This window comes from Vicugna pacos, chromosome 4 (assembly GCF_048564905.1).
Source record: "Vicugna pacos chromosome 4, VicPac4, whole genome shotgun sequence".
Classification (NCBI taxonomy): Eukaryota; Metazoa; Chordata; class Mammalia; order Artiodactyla; family Camelidae; genus Vicugna; species Vicugna pacos.
In genome coordinates, this window is record NC_132990.1 from 47,671,343 (window position 1) to 47,690,755 (window position 19,413).

The 19,413-nt window shown below is 37.0% G+C and overlaps 1 protein-coding gene across 13 annotated transcripts in view; it reads left to right on the forward strand.

Annotated features, from left to right (window-relative positions):
- Nucleotides 1-19,413, forward strand: part of LOC102536083 (phospholipid-transporting ATPase FetA-like) — a 74,389-nt gene that overhangs the window by 13,869 nt on the left and 41,107 nt on the right. For 9 of the 13 annotated variants that reach the window (XR_012072073.1, XM_072959681.1, XM_072959690.1 and 6 more), the window contains one exon: nucleotides 13,179-13,256. The exons of 1 other annotated variant lie outside the window; for it this stretch is intronic. Coding sequence is in view for 11 of the 12 variants with exons in the window: in XM_072959681.1 (XP_072815782.1) it covers nucleotides 13,179-13,256 (78 nt within the window). In the remaining variant the exon portion in view is untranslated. Of the gene's footprint in view, nucleotides 1-8,364; nucleotides 8,388-11,301; nucleotides 11,351-13,178; nucleotides 13,257-19,413 lie in introns of those variants that run through there. 3 more of the 13 variants (XM_072959683.1, XM_072959684.1, XM_072959685.1) reach the window with 2 other exon arrangements.

Sequence of the window (19,413 nt, forward strand, 5' to 3'; positions counted from 1 at the left end):
ACTGCTTTGCCTCTGAAAGATCCAAACAAGGAAATGTTGAGTAACGATAAAACCCTGGGGCCACAGAGGTCTATGCACAATTACTAAGCTTTGACACCTTATTTATTTTTCTGCTTAGCTTTTCCTTTTGTGTCTTACCATTTTTAAAAATAGGTATCAAATTACATCTATAACGTTTTTCATAACTAGATACAGTTATTAGTAAGTAATGGCAAATCTTTAATTAATATGACATCTTTGATTGAAAAGGTTATTTGAGCATCAGGGAAAAAATGATTTGAATCTATTTTTTACTGAGACTTTCACTGCTACTGTAAGACACAGCTCAAATGCCACTTTTCCCATTAAGCTCTTCTTGACTTCTCTACCTAGAATAACTCTCCCTTCTCAGAACCATTTTGACACTTTGTTTAGTAAACAAACCATCCCCCAAGTCCCCTTAACACATGTACCATTTTTGCATTGTATCTTTTTATACTGTTATATCTAATTCTCTCCCCTACTCACAGTCTTACTCATTTCTGTATTTCACTATAACATGTACATGAATGGCTCTTTTTTTTTGTCCCTCGCTTATTGAGATATAACTGACATTTAACACTGTGTAAGTTTAAGGTGTACAACATGATGATTTGATGTACGTTGTGCCTATCCAAGTACTGTCCAAGGGGGAGATTGTAGCCCACAAACTCAATCATTCCTATCTCTGCATTGTGGCCTGATGCTATTAAACATTTAAAACACACGATTTATTCCTTGCCTCTAATTACATGTAGATCAAGCATCCCTCTGATTATGACTGGTTCTTCATGTATATCTTTTCACAAGGGGAAAATGTCTGGATGTGCCAAAGCAAATAGTCACCATGACAGTTATTATTTTGTTGCAAATAATCATCTCCCATTCTGGTTTTACATCAGCCTCTAAAACCTTATTAAAGTTAATTTGAATTATGTGTTCAGTCTCAATGAGCAGCCAAAGCGAAGTTTCTGAGTCTAAAAACTGAACTCTGGTAAGTTTAGTAAATTCACCAGGATAAGTTCCACTGTGTTGATTTTTAGCTCTATGTAACTGTCAAGTGTAACCTCTTCTCCCAGTCCCCATTGCCAGTGCCTTAACTCATCTATTCAATATTTTTCCTCTGGATTATGAATAGCAACATCTTAGCTCATTTCCTGAACATCATTCAAGCTAGACTCCACACTGATGCTGTATTTTTCTGAATCACAAGTCTGATTATGTTAACTTACCTTTTAAAGTATTCAGTGGTATTCTGCAATAATGTACTCTACTGCATGCCCTTTCATAAGTTGTTCCTCTCTCCTGCCCAGAAAACCCTGTCTCCCATGTTCACTAAGCTAACTAACTTATCTTTGTGTTTGAAGACTCAGCTCAGGATCTGCTCCAAGAAGCGTTACCAGATCCCTGTAATCTGGCTTAAATGCTCAGCTTTTGCGCCTCTACGACACCCTGTCCTTGCCTTAGTCGTACTACCCACCACACTGGATAGCAGTTTTTTCCTTCTGTCTCCCCTAATGGACAGTTAATTTCTTTAAGACAGTGATAGGGATGGTGTCTGATCCTTTTCTGCATTCCCTAGCCCTAGTGTAATACTTGACATGTTTGTTTAATGAATTTAAGAACCTCTTTATAACCTTATTCACTTCATTTAAACTTCAGCATGCTTGTTCACTCTCCTTTCATCTCCCCCAATCTGTATTTTCTTTTTGATCCTTGACCATTCATCCCTAGCCACTTCTGTTCCCACTTTGACCTTGTCATGCTCTTCCTGTGCTTCTTCAGAGCCTTACAACCAACCATTGTATGTGTGTGTGGTGGGGAGACTCCATTAATGAGTAAGACTGTGACTGTCAGCTGTCACTAAATTTGTGAATGTCCTTGTAGTATATAATTCTTCTCATGGAATAAAATATAATTAATTAAAAATAAAATAATTTAAAATAAAATATAATTGAATAGATAAAGAACCTATGGGTCTAAGATGAAAATTACTATGTATGAGATAGCAAGTAGACAAAAAAAAAAAAAGAAAGAAAAACGTCTTTGAGGTACAAATTCTAGGCAATCAGCTAGGTGCACCCACCGTCTTAGTTTCTACTGCACACTAACTGTTTCACAGAGCACCCAGTTCAGATTTATGCTTCAGCAAAATCACTCTATAGTGTGCCCATGAAAGCTGACTTTACGCAAATAATTAAATCTGACAATGCCAGGTTTACAGTACTACATGTGTATGCTAGGCTTGATGATATATTAAAGCAATGTAAATTGTTTCTTTGCCTTCAAAAAGTACACAGATGCTTCCTTTTATTCAAAGAACTCATGAAATTCTATCTCCTCTAGGAAACTCCAACTGGAAAAGATAGTGAATGAGTGCTCTCTTTACAGATACATTTTTAAATTACTTATTCAAGTTAAAAATTTTTTTCCATTGGTTTTGATTATATTTAATTTTTGGATTAATCTGGGGGATAGTTTATACCTTTGCAATGTTGCCTCTCACTATTCAGAAACATGATATTTCTCTGTTCAGGTCTTCTGTGGCCCTCAGTAAAATTTAGTGACTTACCATATAGATCTACATATTTATTGTTAGATGTATGCCTCATTGTTTGAAAATTTGTTGCTATTTAAATGATACTTTTCCCATTTTTTTTCTTTTTATTGTAAGTATCTATAAAGGCTTTTTAGTTGTAAATTTATTTTGTAACTAGGCATCTTACTGAAATCTTTTTATTTCTAATAATTTTTTAGAGTCATGGAATAATTCTAAGACTGGAAGGGGCAGTAGAAATTATCTTGTCCAACCTGCTTATGTACATATGAGAAGACTGAGACTCAAAGTAGTCTTAACAGGGTTGAGTTAAGAAAATCTTAGAGTTCATGAGTCTACAGTCATTAAGTTTTACAAAATACCACATTGTTGTGAAGCAGTGTGGGAGTGAGGCTGAGACAGCAGACTGCTAAAGAGGAGCCTCTCAAATCTGTATCCTGATGTGGTCCTTACCAATCCGAGGTATACAAATTTAGAAATTCAATTTACAGTTTGTCCTAGGAGTGACCAGGTCCCAAGGGATCAGTGCACTCTTTTCTTTCTGGAAATAATAATTTATCAACAAAACAGCTACTTTAGAAGTTTTACCATGGAAAATCTAATAATGTCCAGGGCATTGCCTTCTAGTGGTCAGCTCTACCCAGGAGGCCAAATTAGAGATCCCAGAATTAGAACAAAGAGAACTAGATGTTTTTGTGTGGTATTTGCATTAAGATATGGTATTCTGATAGTCTGATAAACTGTTGTCTTCTAGTGATATTTCTTTCCAAGTAACTCTGATAGGCATTATAATCAGAAACTTTTCCCCAGGCAGTGGTTTAAACAGTGATAAATGTTTCAGTATTTTCTGCTCTAAAAACTGACTTTCCTTCACTCTGTCATGACCAACATGTTAGTTTTAATGAGTAGAGCTTCTCTTAGATTAGTCCTATTTTAACTTCATGCCTCCCTTTCTGGCAAGGAACCCTAAGCCCCATGCTGAGATTTATTTAGGCTGTACTTTAATCTTATCAGCACATTTGTAAGTCATCTCCTAAGCAGATTACTTCAGGGAATATTTCCATAGATGGTTAAGCATTCATTAATGTTGAAGTCTTGTTAACTTTCTTTCAAGAGTGTGGGTGAATTTAAAATCTTGTTCCCAGATTCTACTATATATACACCATTTTGGGTCCTATAGCTTCCCTATCAAGCACCACAAACTTCTTGAGGTCAGCCACATAGCTGACCACTAAGCATAAGTCAGAGGAAGTCCATCAGTAGTTACTGAAATTCAGGGAGTGTCAGGATCTTCTGTTAGATTGGACTCACTGAGGAAGTCTGTAAGAATAAATAATTTTGCCCACCTGCTCAGTCTGTTGTCAGAACTGCAATGAGCAGAACTCTTGCTTCAGACAGCATTTGTCTGGGAGGCCCAACCAATTAAGCTAGCATGTGATTTGGATTTGTTGGGCTTGAAGTATGTAGAGTGAATGTCAGTAAGGTTATTGGAAATCTCTGAGAGATAAAATAGAGAACTGAAATCCCTAAAAGGCTTTGAGGTTGGATAAGATTATAGTTGAGTATTAGGACAAGCAGCAAAGCTAAGACTTCCTAGATCTGTGCTGAGAAACAAGTGAGGTGCTCATAATTCACTTTAGTGGTTGCTGCTCATATAGTAGGTGAATCAGCCGTATTTTAGGGCTCAGGACCCCCGGGCCCAGCACCTAGTACAGTTGACCGTATTACCACATGATGGAAAGTGATGATGGAAGTAGAGTAATACATAAAGTAGCACACTCAAGAGCTGGGTGCTTGTTCTTACTCATCTCAGTGCTCACCAGCTGGGGAAAGATAAAGATAGAACTTAGACAGGTCCTGTTGTTGGTGCTTGCTTACCTCCAGGCCTTATAGGAGTCAGGAGAAATTTAATGAATAAGAGAGTTTATAAATTGAGTTGTCTGAAAATGTAGAGGCTGTCCTGAGAAAAGAATGATTTCATCTTCACTGGAAGTATTCCTGGTTGCTAAACACAGGAAATGACGGCTGTGGGTGGGAGAATGGACCAGGTGTCTCCCAGTGCTTTTCCAGTTACGAAATTCTGTAATCATAGTGACCCTGAGAGGCCATGCAAGATCCAGGATGGCTCCCAGCCCGGACATTCCTGGTGGGAGGGGAAGGCAATGTGATTCTTCTCACTTGGGCTTAGTTTAATTTAGTTCAACTTGATCCCTTTGTGACTCTCCTTAGACCCAGTGAAACCCCGTATGATGTGAGAAAACCTCTTGACAACTCTAGATGGCACTGTGACCCAGGGATGTTCCCAGTTTAGTTTCAAAGCCAGAGTTCCCTGGGAACAGGGAACCTCATACTGGAGTGACTTAAACTCCCACAGCTTGTTGACCTGGTAGCATTAAAAACGTTCTGCCTTCTACTGTGAAGTAGAGTAGTGGAATATAGACCACCAGCAGAGAAATCCCTCACAGTTTAGGGTTTTGGATTATGTTATTCACGGACACTCCCCGCTTTATGACTGCCATGTTTGTATCTAATGAAGTAGGGAAGCTAAAGGGAATGTGTCTTTGGATTGGTTTTAATTGAGGAAGGTACAGATCCCAGAACTGATTTTAAACATCACCAGATAGTGTTTGTGTTCTTTATAGCATTTGTCTTGATGAAGTTGTCAGTAGGTGACATCTTTTTTTAGTTTTCTTTTTTTTTAGTTTTTTTGGGGTTTTTTTTTTTGGTGGGGAAGGAAGGTGATTAGGTTTATTTATTTCCATAGGAGGTACTGGGGATTGAACCCAGAACTTTGTGTATGCTAAGCACGTACTCTACCACTTGAGCTATACCCTCCCCCAGCAGGTGACATCTTGTAACATGTATTTTTCAGAAAGATTTTCCATAGTCTGATATTCTCAATGAACTTACCTACTGTTGGTCTTCATTCTTTTTTCAAGTTCAAAATTTTAAAAATTTATTTGCCAGTCATCTACTTGGAAGCCAGGCCCTGTGCTAGGGCTTTAGAAGACACATAAATTAATTAGACATTTTCAAACTTACCAACCTGACAGGGGAGATAAAATTCAAAAAAATAATTATAACACAAGAAAAATGAGAATAAAAAATAGTTTTAGGAGAATAGCATCAACCAAGTAGTATAGGAGTTTGGAGGGAGCGAAAGATTATTTCTGGATTAAGAGACCAGAGAAACTTCATTGGAAAGTTCATGGGATTTGAGTTGGCCTTTGTAAAATAACCTTTGAAGGACTTTGGCTGGTAAAGAGCAGAGCATTACCCTTGGAAGGAACAGTGTGAGCAGTGGCACAGGTGCAGAACAGCATGGGCCATATAGAGGGAAAAGTACATAGGCCAGTTTGAGTAAAAGTAAATAGTGGAAGAGAAAAATAAAAGAACAGTTTGAATTCAAATTAGAGCATCTTGAATGTGTGGCTGATAATATATCTGAACTTCATTCAGTAACCCATGGGAAGCATTGAAGGTTTTTGAGCTGATCAGTAAGAAGACATTATCAGTGTTCTGCTGCAGGGCAACAGTGGATAGTTTATAAAAGTTGGAAGCAAATAACAGGGTATATTAAATTGGGGAGGAAAGTATAATCTGAGATGATATTAGTGAGATTAGAAAGGAGGTAACAGCTTCAAGAGACCCTCAGATGGAATATATAGAGTCTACAGGAAGAAGAGGAACAGAAGGTAACTCTTAGATTTTATGGACAAGTTACAGAACACTAAGGTGCAGGAGCAGGTATGCTTAAAATCATGGAAGGTAAGAAATGCCATTTTGAGACATAGTTATCTAGTTCGGAAATGTCTAATCATATGAATTTGGGACTAGAGATAGTTTTAGGAGCCAAGGCTAGAGATGCAATGAGAGGATATGGTATCATAACTCAGGGAAAGTAAGCACAGGAAACAGGGATAAGAACAGTGCTTTGGGGGAATAGCACCTATTATACGCAAGGCACTGTAAAAAAATGCTTGATATACTTTATTTTACGTAATCTTTGCAACCAAGGTGAAGTGATTATCTCATGTGAGAGATAAGGAGACTAAAGTTCAGAGTGATTATATCATTGGCCCAAGGTCATAAGTTTGATAGTGTTGACTCCGGGTTTAGAGTTAGGTCAGTCTAACTCTACTACATCAACTGCAAAGCAGAAAAAACAAGAGAATGAATTGTCATGAAAACAAGAGAGGAGAAGACTAAGTGTCTTAATGAACTGTGGGGCCTGACCTGGGGAATAGGAAAGATGGAGGTGTGAAAGTGAAATACCTTCAAGTGGTTCCCAGTAGTCCCAGCTTTTGCTGGGAATTTGTGCCAAGGCCGCATAGATGCCAATCTTAGGTACCTTGAGAGAGACTGTTTAAAGACTTTGAACTGCACCTGGCCTAGCTGGAAGCCAAGTTCCCTCTAAAAATGTACATTTTAACTTATTCAAATAAGTACTTACCCCAGAAGTACCAGCTGATCTTCCAACTTTGTTTTTAGCAAGAGAAACTACTTTTCCAATTTAAAATATAGGAAAAGCCCTAATAAAATTGGAGTTACTCAAGTTAAGGGAGAGGAAGTACCCTTCTCCTCTGCTTCCCTCTACCCCTAATCCAATTCAGAATAGGGTTCTGAAACCTCCTTTCTCTGCATAACACTATTTGAAAAACTCTTGCTTTACATTGTTTTTTTTTCTTGAGTGGGAAAGGGAAGTGGCAGGTATTGCCCTTTATTGCAGATAAGAAAAGCTGGAAAACTTAAGGAAAGAGTCATTTGCTTTAGGTAAAAATAACTTGAGAATCCAGCTGAGAATAGAACAGGGGTTTTCGAACTCCCCACCAGTCGGTGCTCCTTCTCCTCTCTCTCTCGCCCCCAGTTTTAAAACAAATAATATTTATTTTAAAAAAAGAACGTATTTTAAATAATATTTATTTAAAAAAAGAATCTTGTTTCCAAGATTCCATTCAACAGACATCTGTTAACTACCTATATGTGCAGAACAGTTAAGACTAGCTTAGTAAACATTGACTCATTTTTATAGACTAAAAAAAAGAGGAAAATAAACCATCCCAAAGCATTAGTATTATGCTACCTAATAAGGAGTTTTCTCTATGAGACTGCAAAGTTACAAGCACCAGAAGGATATTTCATGGACCCCAATATTTGTTCAGACCCAGTTTAAAGTTCTAGGCAGAAAAGAGGGAGTTTTGTAGCACACAGTTGCTTTACAAAGCCTGCCTTATAGACTGAGCAGGTAACTCCTGAGGAAGATCATGAGTTTGAAAATAAAAACCAGCTAAGAAACTGCAGTTTTGCAGGTTCTTTTATACTCCATTTTGTGTTTGAAATTTGTTTTGCATTCATCTTTAGCTTTTTGCTTTAAACCACCTGAAACCAAATCCAAGTTAATTGAAAGATTGTGAGGGGTCCATGAACCAGTTTTGGAAGAAGCAGGTTGAAAATGCAGGTTTTGAGACTCTTTTCATTTTTGCTATCTAGAGGAAACAGAAGGAAGAAAAATCCACAAAAAAGGATTTGGGCAAGTCCCCAGAAGCCCGGAATCAGTTAGACGTAGGAAACTGAAGGAGATCTAGTCATCTCAATGGCATGATAGACTAGCAAATGTTTCATGTCTTCTACGTCTCCCAGAGTTTTAAAGTTTCTAAATTTAGGAAATCTTTGTTTTCCTAGAGTGTTTTCCTGTCAGAAAGAATTTGTGATTGAAATAAGGAGGGGATAATGCAGGGATTGGAACTGAGAAGAGAGGCGTAGTATGGAGTGCTGGCAGGTTTCAGGCTATGCCTTTTAAAAGCATTTCTGGGTAAGACTTGCTTTTTTTTTTTTTTTTGTAGTATATGTGCTTCTGTTGCATTAAAAAGGAAAACTTTTATTACCTTTTTGAGATTCATGTGGTGAGAATTGGAATGGGAGAATGTTGATTTCTGGAATAATTCTGGGGATTTGTGCATTGGATAGAATAGCTAACTCAGAAACCCTTAATGGAATAGACTGGAAGCTTCCATGATTTTACACAAGTTTTGGGGAAATGTAGCTCTTATTTTAGTCAGAGGTTTATGGGCACATCTACTTCTATGTGAGAGTCCTTTCCTCAGGTTCTCAAAAACATTCAAGTTGAGCAGGGGTTTACTCCTTCTTTGGTAAAGAGCTCCAGTCTCTGGAAGACAGATTTATTCACTGAGAGCCAATAATGACTTGTGTGCATGCGGCCTAGGATAGTCTAGTACTGAGAGTCATTGGCTATGCTGGCATCACAAATATGCCGTCGCCAGACTGCATTGTGTTTTACTTTATGTTGTTTTCAAAACAAGCTCAAAATAAACTTAAAGTCTTTCTCTAAAACTTCATACCTAGTAAACTCACCAGGTTTTTGTATGTAGCAGGTGTGCTGTGGAGGGTGCAGAATGCTGGCAGCACAGAATCACAGCTGTGGCTTGACTGGTTTGCAATGTAGTGCCAATTCGAACTCTGTAGGCTAATACTGATCAGTGGATCAGTATTCTACCCTCAACCCCAAGTTTCTGTAAGGTCATCCTCATTTCCATGTTGTGCAATTCAGTTTAAGGTCTAAGCCGCTTGGAGGTTATCACCTCAAGGTGGGACCTCTTCTGCTACCTTTAGATTCTCATGTCTAAATGAGGAGCTTTAGTTCATATAACCATGCCTTTTAGAGGCTGGTGTTATTTTTTGACTTCTCTTTAATGACTCCTTTATGACTCGACTGTTTTTCAACCTTCTTTTTAAAATGTGATGGTCCTCCCCTCAAATTTTTAGTAATTTCAAAGGGAAAAATTATAAGTTTATGGGGAAGAGTTCTGGCAGACACCATCTTAGACAAGCATTCTAGGCTCACATCACCAGGAATACATACAACAGCGGGTATCCCCTGACATGATTCAGTGACAAGGGCACATCAGACAAACCCATGTTGTGGCACATTCTACAAAAGAACTGGCCAGTACCCTTCAAAACTGTCAAGATTATGAAAAACAAGGAACGAATGTGAAACAGTCACAGACTAAAGGAGACAAATAACTGAATGCAACATGGGATCCTGGATTAGGTCCTAGAACAACAACAACAAAGATATTAGTGGAAAGAATTCGTAAAAGAAATAAATATTTTCTGTACTTTAGTTAATAGGGTTATACAAAGGTTAATTTCTTAGTTTGTTAATTGTTCTATGGTTATGTAAGATATTAACATAAGAAGGTGGGTGGGGTATATATGAAAATTCTCTGTACTATTTTTGCAACTCTTCTGTAATTTTAAAATTATCTCAAAATAAATTAAAAAAAATTTTAATGTAGTAACCTGAATTGGGCTTACTCTTTTAATAAGTGTTACTTAAAAAATTACTCTCCTGAGTCAGGTAGGAAGAGTATTTCCTACTAGTCTGTTCATTTTGATTTTTCAGTTTTTTATTATTATCATATATTGAATAAAAATTGTAACAAATGTGTAAATTGTAAAGAGTAACAGCATGAGCACAAGTGTAGCCTGAAGCTCTGAATATGCCTTTTCCTTCCCCTCCCCCTCCCCCTCCCTCTCCCTAACCTCGATCCTGAATTTTGTACTTTTTATTCCCTTGTTTCTCTGTATTTACCTTGAAAGTATTTATCCCTGATGATACAGTTTTACATGATCATTGACCTTATGTAAGTGGAATGATTATGTATTCTTTTGCAATTTGTTTTTTTTTTCCCTTAATGTTAAATTCCTGAGATTTAACAGTGTTAACGTGTATAACTTAGCTCACTCATTTTCACACCTGTGTCACTTTCCATTGTATGAACACACCACAAGTTACTTCTTCCTTCTACCATTAATAGTCATTTGATTGGTTTCCAGTTTTGCTGTTCTGAGCAGTGCTCCTGTACTCATCCTTGTGTATGGTATAGTATGAGAGTTTCTCTAGGGTATATATAAGATGGACTAGCTAGATTATAGGGTAAATGCTCCAGCAACTTTATAAGGCCAGATTGTTTTCCAAAGTGGTTGTCCAATTTTTAACACCACCAGTATGTAAGTGTTCCAGTGGTTCCACTTTCTCTCAAACACAGTATTACTAGACTTGATTTTTTAAAACCAATCTGGAGGGCATATTAAAGTTTGAAAACACCACCATTTATTGATTGACTACTTTGTGTCAAGTACTGTGGCAGACATTTTCATACACTACTTATTTATTTATTTTTAAGGGGGGTACTGGGGATTGAACCCAGTACCTTGTGCATGTGAAGTCCATACTCTACCACTGAGCTCTGTGCCTACCCTGCCATATATTGTTTAATTTAATCCTCTTGTAGCTATTCTTCTCAGCCCCCTAATGGAAACTAATGTTGTGCTTAGTTTGTAATATGTAATTACCCCTAAAGCTCTCTCTGGCAAATTTATTCCTTATCAGGTTTTTCTCCATCTTGGATCTAATTAGTGTATTTTGTTTTTTTATAAAAAATTATACACACACACACACACACACACACACATATATATCCTCATTTTAGAATAAATTTGAGTTGAGAAGTGGTTAATAACTTGCTCCAAGTCATATTGTCCTTAATTAGTAGCAGACTTTGAAATGAAACTCAGTTTTCTGACTCCTAATCCTTTTTTTGCTCTATTTCTTCCCTTTTTCCTCCCACATCCCATTTCTTCCCCCCTTCCCTCCCATTCTTCCACTCCTCTGAGTTTAACAGCTTAAATGTACTTTCCAGTTGGCTGCTGTGTAATGTGATGTGTGTGCAGAGAGCGTCACAAGATTGGGTGAGTGCCTGGTTCCAGCTAAGGAGTCATTACTCAGTTCCCTGGCTGGCTGTTAAGTGTCTTATAAGCATTTCAAATTCCAAGCTGTGCTGCTTGTGTGCATTTGGCCAGGCTACCCTTTCAAAGCGGCTGATGGCCCTGCAGGGGTTGGAGAAAATCCAGAACTTCAGGATATCCCATCCTTGGTTCTCCCTTCTCAGCAACAGTATGAACCCTGAGCCTACTTTGGGGGTGCAGGTAACTGAGAGTACGACTGGGTGCCTAGAGAGTGGTGCTGTTAGAACTGTTAGTGTTGGTTAGGAGCACACAGATTCTGGTGAAAGAAGAAACAGCCCTTAGGTTGGGGTATAAAGATTGCAGCACAAGTGAATTTTGTTCGGCCTACACAATATTTAATTTTGCTTTTTAAAAAAATGTTCGATACTTTTATAGAAAGCATGTACTCACCAATTTGTCACAATACCCAGCACTTTGTTCCCTATTGTTTTTCATCTAACTGCTATTAACTCCCTGGCTCATAAGGTTATTTTATGCAGCTCTGCCTAGATTATTGAAATATGAATTGTATCCTTAATGAGGTTACTTGGGACTCACTGAGGGCAGACCTTGAAGAAGCATTCTTATTCTAAAGTGATCACAGTTGTGTCCAGGTAATTTTTTTTTCTGACAGCTGATTACCCCTTGATTGTAAACACTCTTTTACTTAGACTTTATACTCCCCTCAAGATTATGGATTTTTATCCCATCTGATTTGGGGGGGATAACAAGACGAAACTACACGTAAAGTTTTCTAGTCTTGGCTTATGCACACTTAGTGACTTAGGAGACCTGAAAGAAATTAATTAATTAAAATAAATGTACTTTATTGGCCTTTCCTGAATTGGGTTAAGGATGGAGAGAAAGAAGGATTTTCTATGTAGCATACTCATGGAGTTTGAGAAAGTATAATTTTCAAAAGGTTAAAAAAAAAGACTCATAAATAGAAAATGAAGAGATGTCAAAGATATCTCATTAATTAATGAAGGAATCAATAAGATGTTAAGACCAGTTCAAATGAAAATTTAGGAGCCATGTATCGGTAGGCAATTTCATAAAGAAGTGTTAAGATTTCTCAGTTACACGCAAAACTAATTTAAGTCCTAAAGTGCATTAATCATAACCTTTGGAGTTATCTTTTCCACCAGACATAAAATACTTGTATCTATATTGGATAAAAATCTACAAGTTAATCACTGCCCTATGCAGATAAAGAGTAGACCAGTCAATAGAAAACTAATCAAAGGTATAAGCCCAGAACTTCACTAAAAGATCACCCAATAATTTCTTTTTTGCCTGTTTCCAAGTTTCAGATAAATTTTCTGACTTATTATAGTTATCAGCTTAGATTTCGTTGCCAAGAAGTAGAATTTGTTTCCCAAGGTTTGAAAATATAACTTTTTGATAAGGATGTATGAAATGAATTCTAAAATTTAGCATAAGCATTTTAGAGGTAGACTTATTTTGGATTTTATCCAAATTCCAATTTTCTTTCTTTTTTTTTAACATTTTTTATTGATTTATAATCATTTTACAATGTTGTGTCAAATTCCAATGTTCAGCACAATTTTTCAGTCATTCATGGACATATACACACTCATTGTCACATTTTTTCTCTGTGATTTATCATAACATTTTGTGTATATTTCCCTGTGCTATACAGTGTAATCTTGTTTATCTATTCTACAATTTTGAAATCCCAGTCTAAATCCCAGTCTTAAGCATACATTTAAGTAAAATGATATCAAGCAATGAGAAATTCTCATTCTAAATCTCTGTATTTCCTTTACAGAAATTCCATGGAATTATAATTGGAACTACTCTGCAATGTCTCTACTTGATAGGCAAAGTGAAGGCAGACAAAGCGGAGGTTGGTGAACTCTAAGTCTGTATGTCATTATTATTGCCTCTAAAAAGTATTCATGTGGGCATGCATGTGTGTGTGCACTCTTATATGTGACAGATAAACAGACAGGCCAAGCTACCAATCAAGCAAACTGACCAGGAAAGGAAATATACTTTGCAGAAGTAAATACTTCGTACTTACAATCACAAGCTCTGGTGTTTTGTCATTTGAAAATTTGAGTAGTAACAATCTCTCATCTTTTGTACTTTTATCTTACTTTATACTTTTATTTGGAGGTTCATCAGAAAAGCATGTGTTCCTTTCCTCTCCCCATCCTTTACAACCACCTCCTGCTAAAAAGGAGGTGGCCAATGTGAAAAGATGTTGCTGAGGCAGATCAGATCATCCTTTGCAGACTTTGTGTGGACAGAGCAAGTGGATCTGGGATGGTGTTAGAGAGGATTTCTGTACCATTTCCATGCTTTGCTATGGTGAATCAAAGTACTGAAAGGATCTGGGGTAAGTCTATTCCTAGTCTTTTGAGGAATCTCCATACTTGCAGCAATCTTTTAAGTGATCTTTATGTCTGCAGTCTGTAAATATATCATATTAATCTTTCTGAAATTCTAGTAATATTACATTTTTCCCTGCTCAAAATCTTTCTGGAATTCCTTGTCAGCTACGAGATAAAATTTAAGATCATTGATAGACATCAAAGGCCTGACTGCCTTGTTTCCTGCCTCCTTCAGACTCTTCCTACCAACTGTTCTATCATACAACTTGTCTCAGGACCAACTGTCTCATTAAGCTCTTCTTCCTGCCTAGATATGTGTTCCCTACATCTATCCTGAACCTACATTCATCTTTCAGATTTAGTGTAAGTCCTTCTCCCTGAAGCCTTCTCCAGTAATTCTATCCACCAGTCCCCACACCCTCTGGCATTATCTTTCCTTCTTGAATTCCTATAGTGCTTGATTTCTATAGTTTTTTTTTAACTTAGTAGCCGTATTGAGATATAATTCACTTGCCATAAAATTCACCCTTTTAAAGCATACAACTCAGTGATTTTTAGTATGTTTACAGGATTGTGAACCATGGCCGTAATTTAATTTAATTCTAGAACACTTTCATCACCCCCAAAAGAAACCCCATACCCATTAGCATTCACTCCCAATTCCCCCATCTCCATCCCGTGGCAACCACTAATTTATTTTCTATGTATGGATTTGTCTATTCTGGACATGACATATATATATATATATATATATATATATATATATATAAAACCCATTTACACTTACATAGAATCATATAATATGTAGCCTTTTGTGACTGGCTTCTTTCACTTAATGTTTTCAAAGTTCATCCATGTTGTAGCATGTATCAGTACTTCATTCCTTTTTATGGTTGAATATCATTTTATTGTATGGACATACCACAGTTTGTCTATTCATCAGTTGATAGACATTTGGGTTGTTTCCACTTTTTGGCTATTATAAACAATGCTGCTATATACATTCATGTACAAGTTTTTGTGGGGATGTACAATTTCATTTCTCTTGGGTTTCTACAGTTCACTTTTAATCTTGTTTATATCCTGCCTTGATCTGTTGCTTTACTGTTTTGCATATATGTTGTGTGGTTCTACTGAATTATCTCTCACACAATGCCTAGAGAGCTCCCCCGTTCTGTAGAGTTTATAAGCTTGTCCCATTTACTGTATTTCTCCTTTCCCTCTCCTTGACCACTCATACACTATACAAATATCAAGATTGTTATCATAAACTGCCATAACACAACAAGAAAAATTATTAACAAGTATTGCTAGGTAGTTAAACAATACTGGTAGTAAATTCAAAAGAGTGAGACATGCTTGTATATATTAACATGGAAAGCTCTCCAATACATAGTGTGAAATGAAAAAAGCAACTAGCAGAGCAATATAGCAGGATCTCATTTGTTAAAAAAAAAATACAGTTGTTTGTGTGTGTGTGTGTGTTTGTGTGTGTGTGTGTGTATGTTTGTAGGTAAATACCCTAAGGAAGGGACCCAAAGGCTATACACCAGTCTATTAACAGTAGTTTCCTTGGAAAAGGAAGAAGGAGTGGAAGGCATGGGAAAGTAAAACTTTATATTTTTTCTCTCTATATTTCTGGTTTTGGATCTTTTACAGGTAAAGTATATTTATGTATTACATTGGTGATTTGAAAAACAATTAAAGAAAAAAGTGTAATCACAAAGGGAAAATAACTAAGTTGGAGAAATTAATAGGAAAGGACAGAAAAAGTAAAAAGAAAAAGAAATAGCAGGAAGGAGGAGGGCATAGATATGGTGGCATGTAGGGCAGAAAGTTAATCAGAGCCTTAGTAATAGAGCCCCATACAACACCACATCTAAATAAACACAAAAAACAGACATCAGTGTTGCACAACTCTTTGTGAACACACTAAAACCCATTGAATTGTACATTTTATTTTATCGGATGAATTGTATGGTATGTGCATTATGTCTCAGTAAAGTTACTTAAAATAAAACAGACATCTAAAATTTTTAGAGACAGTTTCTAGAATTCTGTTTCTTTAGAAAAGTTAGAGCAACAGTTGAACTAATTTTTCCTGATCTCAGTAAAAGACAAAGTAGTCAGATAAAATGCATGATTCCCAGCTAAATTTGAATGTCAGTGAACAGTGAATAATTATTTAGTATAAGTATGCTCCATGTAATATTTGGGACATATTTTGTTTTTGTATTTTTATTTGCTAAACCTGGCCTCCCTAAACAAATGGAATTAAGTTTTGAATCTCCTAAATTGTTTCTTTAGCAGCCTCTCGTCTCCTGTCCTACGAAAGGTTTTATGAATGAGAAAAACTGAAAGTGATGTCTGGCAGTTCAATCAAACATGACTGATATTACCTTTAACACACTGATGTGAAATCATTGGTTCTACATTCCAAATGAGTCAGAATGGCAAAGCACCACTCTCAACTTCTTCCATCTGCCTGGGGTAGAATGGATGATGTTTCTGTCAGCTTCTCCTGCAGGAAGGGAAGGACAGAAACCAAAAGTCTCCAAGAGGAATAGGGGGTGAGGCCTTGGGTTTTGAGCACATCCTGAATTGTGCCAGCCAAACCAATCTTGTATGGTATCCTGTTCATAAATTAGAGTTTGCTTTTTTTTTTAATTGTTGATTTTCTTTAATGTCTTGTTCTTTGAGCAGTTCTAGTCTTGTTCTGCTAAATTGGACAGGAGAATTAGTGCAGCTGTAGAGGATGATCAGAAGCATAGACAACAGGAGAGCCACGGTAATTCATGAACTAGACTTTTCATGACATTCTAGACTTTAGTGAGCTTCCTCTCCAGGCTTCTCTTGACACCGCACTCCACCCCACCTATTCAGCCATGCTGATTATCCTCCTGTTTGCTGACCTTAGCATAGGAAGATCAACAAAGAATTAGTAGCTGGGGTTTCTCTTTCACCCCAGCTCTTCTCTGATTATGTAAATACTCCCACAGGGAGAAGGTTATTATCCTCCATTGGAGGGGTTTGGACGGAAATCTGATCACAGTTCAACAAAATATGTTTCTAAGCATCTATTTACTTGTGTGCTTATTCACTCAACAAATCTTTATTAAATCCAGGGCCTAATGCTGAGCTAAGCAGTGAGATACAGAGATTTAAGGAAAACAAAAAAGAAAAAAGGCATGATCTGTATCTTTAAGGAGCTCTTTGTTTAGTGAGAGAAGATGGTATCATAAGTATGATAATTGAGCTGAATGTAAACCATGAGACATAGCAGTGGATAGACTGAAACAGAAATATGTAATGAAATGGTGATGAGAAAGCAAATTAGTTACTGCCTCTTCTGCAGGACCACAGACTCTCCCATGATGACTCTCAGCTATGTCATTTAGCTTTCTTCTTACCATTCTTTAGATGGAAATATCATCAGGTGGCTGTACTCCAGATATCTTAGAAATGCAGTCTGGAGAGATGAAATACAAATGTTCTTGTGTTCCCGAGACTGAAGCCATATGGTTAACTAAATTAACTGATAGCCATAATATTCCAGATTATGCTATTTGACTATGGTAGTATAAATTGTGATCATTCGGAATCTAAGAAATTCCAGTATTTCTCTGTAAATTGACTCCAACCAATCTGATGAGAAATTCCAGAAATTATGGAATTAGTCAGGTCAGTTATCCTCCCCTGGTACCTCTCTTCACTTATTTTTAGAGGTGGGAAAGTTTCAGCCACGTGCATTAAGTGACGTGGGAGAAACCACCTATTGATCTAGAATGACAGCAAGGGGTTACTGCTGTTTCTGTCACCAGTACCTGGGTTCACCTGATCTGGGAGTCTGGTGGTATAAGGAGAGGGGGCCTTGACTAATCTACTAGTTAGAGACTTGCACTCCTGAAGATCATCTCACTGCTCTTCTGTCTTTGGTTGGAAAATCCTGTTTCTGATTGATTTCCCACTAGGAGCAAGGAGATATTTGCTCAGAGCCTCCCAAGCCTGACTGCTATCTGCTATCCTTTTTCTCTCTCCTTCCCTCTTCCTCCTGTTTCCTTTTCTTTCAATGTGCCACTTTCTCTAGTTCCCTCTTACAGAATTCATTTTCCTTTTACCTTCTGCCATTTCCTTTTCTGGGCTAATCTCCAGTTTTCTGTAGCTTTAACTCCTAAAACCTGAAGTTGGATTACATCAAGATTGCATAAGAGCTGTTTTTTACCCTGGCATTTGGATCAAAACTCTTAAGGACATCCTTAAACAAAGGCTTCTCCTATTTTGACACTTCTGTTCTATTACCATCCTACCAAAAGACTAAGTAGAGTTTGCCTTACTAGACTGTGTCTTGTGTACCCTTTCTTCTCTACTGGCTGAATCAGCTTAGTACATCCACAGGAGATAGCCGAAAGTTCAAAATCGACTTTGAGCACAGACAACTGTATCAGTGGTGCTTATGAAATCTCCTTGACATAGCATAAGATAAAGGACAAAAAATACCATTTAATGAGTATTTTTGACATGTCAGGTATTATGTAGATTACTATCTCATTTAACCTTCATGTTAGCATATGAGGTAGATATTACTACCCCGTTTTACATATGAGGAGACTAAAGCCCAAAAATGGAAAGTAACTTGCCCTAAGCCACTTAACAATTCAGTCACAGAGCCCAGTCTAGAATAGCTAAAATTTTCTGAGCATTTTTCATATACTGGTAATTGTTTTTAAATGTTTTGCATGCCTTAGCTTATTAATTCTAACAATAACCTTTCGAGTAGGTATTATTATCATTCATTTTACAGATGAAGAAAATTAGTCTCATAAATTAAGTAACATTCCAAAGCAGTTAAGTGAAAGATTGAGATTTGAACCATGGCAGGCTGACTCAATTGTTCATATTCCTTTTTTTTAATTAAAATATAGTTGATTTACAATGTTGTATTAGCTTTGGTGTACAGCAAAGTGATTCAGTTATATATTTTTTTTCAGATTATTTTCTATATAGGTTATCACAAAATATTGAACATAGTTCCCATGTTCTTAACCACTGCAGGAGCCTGCCATATTTTTAACTCTAAGTCCACTGCACATTTTATAATACCAAGTTGTGTTGTGGAACTTCACTAAGATATCTGGCCCTTTCAATTCAATGATTTTTACCACCCCTAGGCCAGCTCTCAGCACAAGTCCTTGTGAAACCAGGCCTTTACTAAATAGGCTGTAGACTCAATCAAGGATGCATTTTCCCCAGTCACCTGAGGCTAGATCTAGGTGTTTGTCCCCTTAAATTCCATAAGCATGACTACTTCAACTAGACCATTATTTACTAGGCCTTTACTAAATAGGCTGTAGACTCAATCAAGGATGCATTTTCCCCAGTCACCTGAGGCTAGATCTAGGTGTTTGTCCCCTTAAATTCCATAAGCATGACTACTTCAACTAGACCATTTCCTAGACTCTCCTTGTGTAGGCTAATTTCCAATCTTCTATAGTTCTAACCTCTTATCCGTAATTCACATTTTGTCACTCTCGTTTCAGCCAAACAGGAAAAAACTTTGAATTACCAAGTAATGGGGAAAACACTTCGTCATTCCAGTATTCAACAGTATTCATAAGCCCTAGGGAATCTTGAATTAATTTTGTATTGTCTAGTCAAAAAACTATTTTT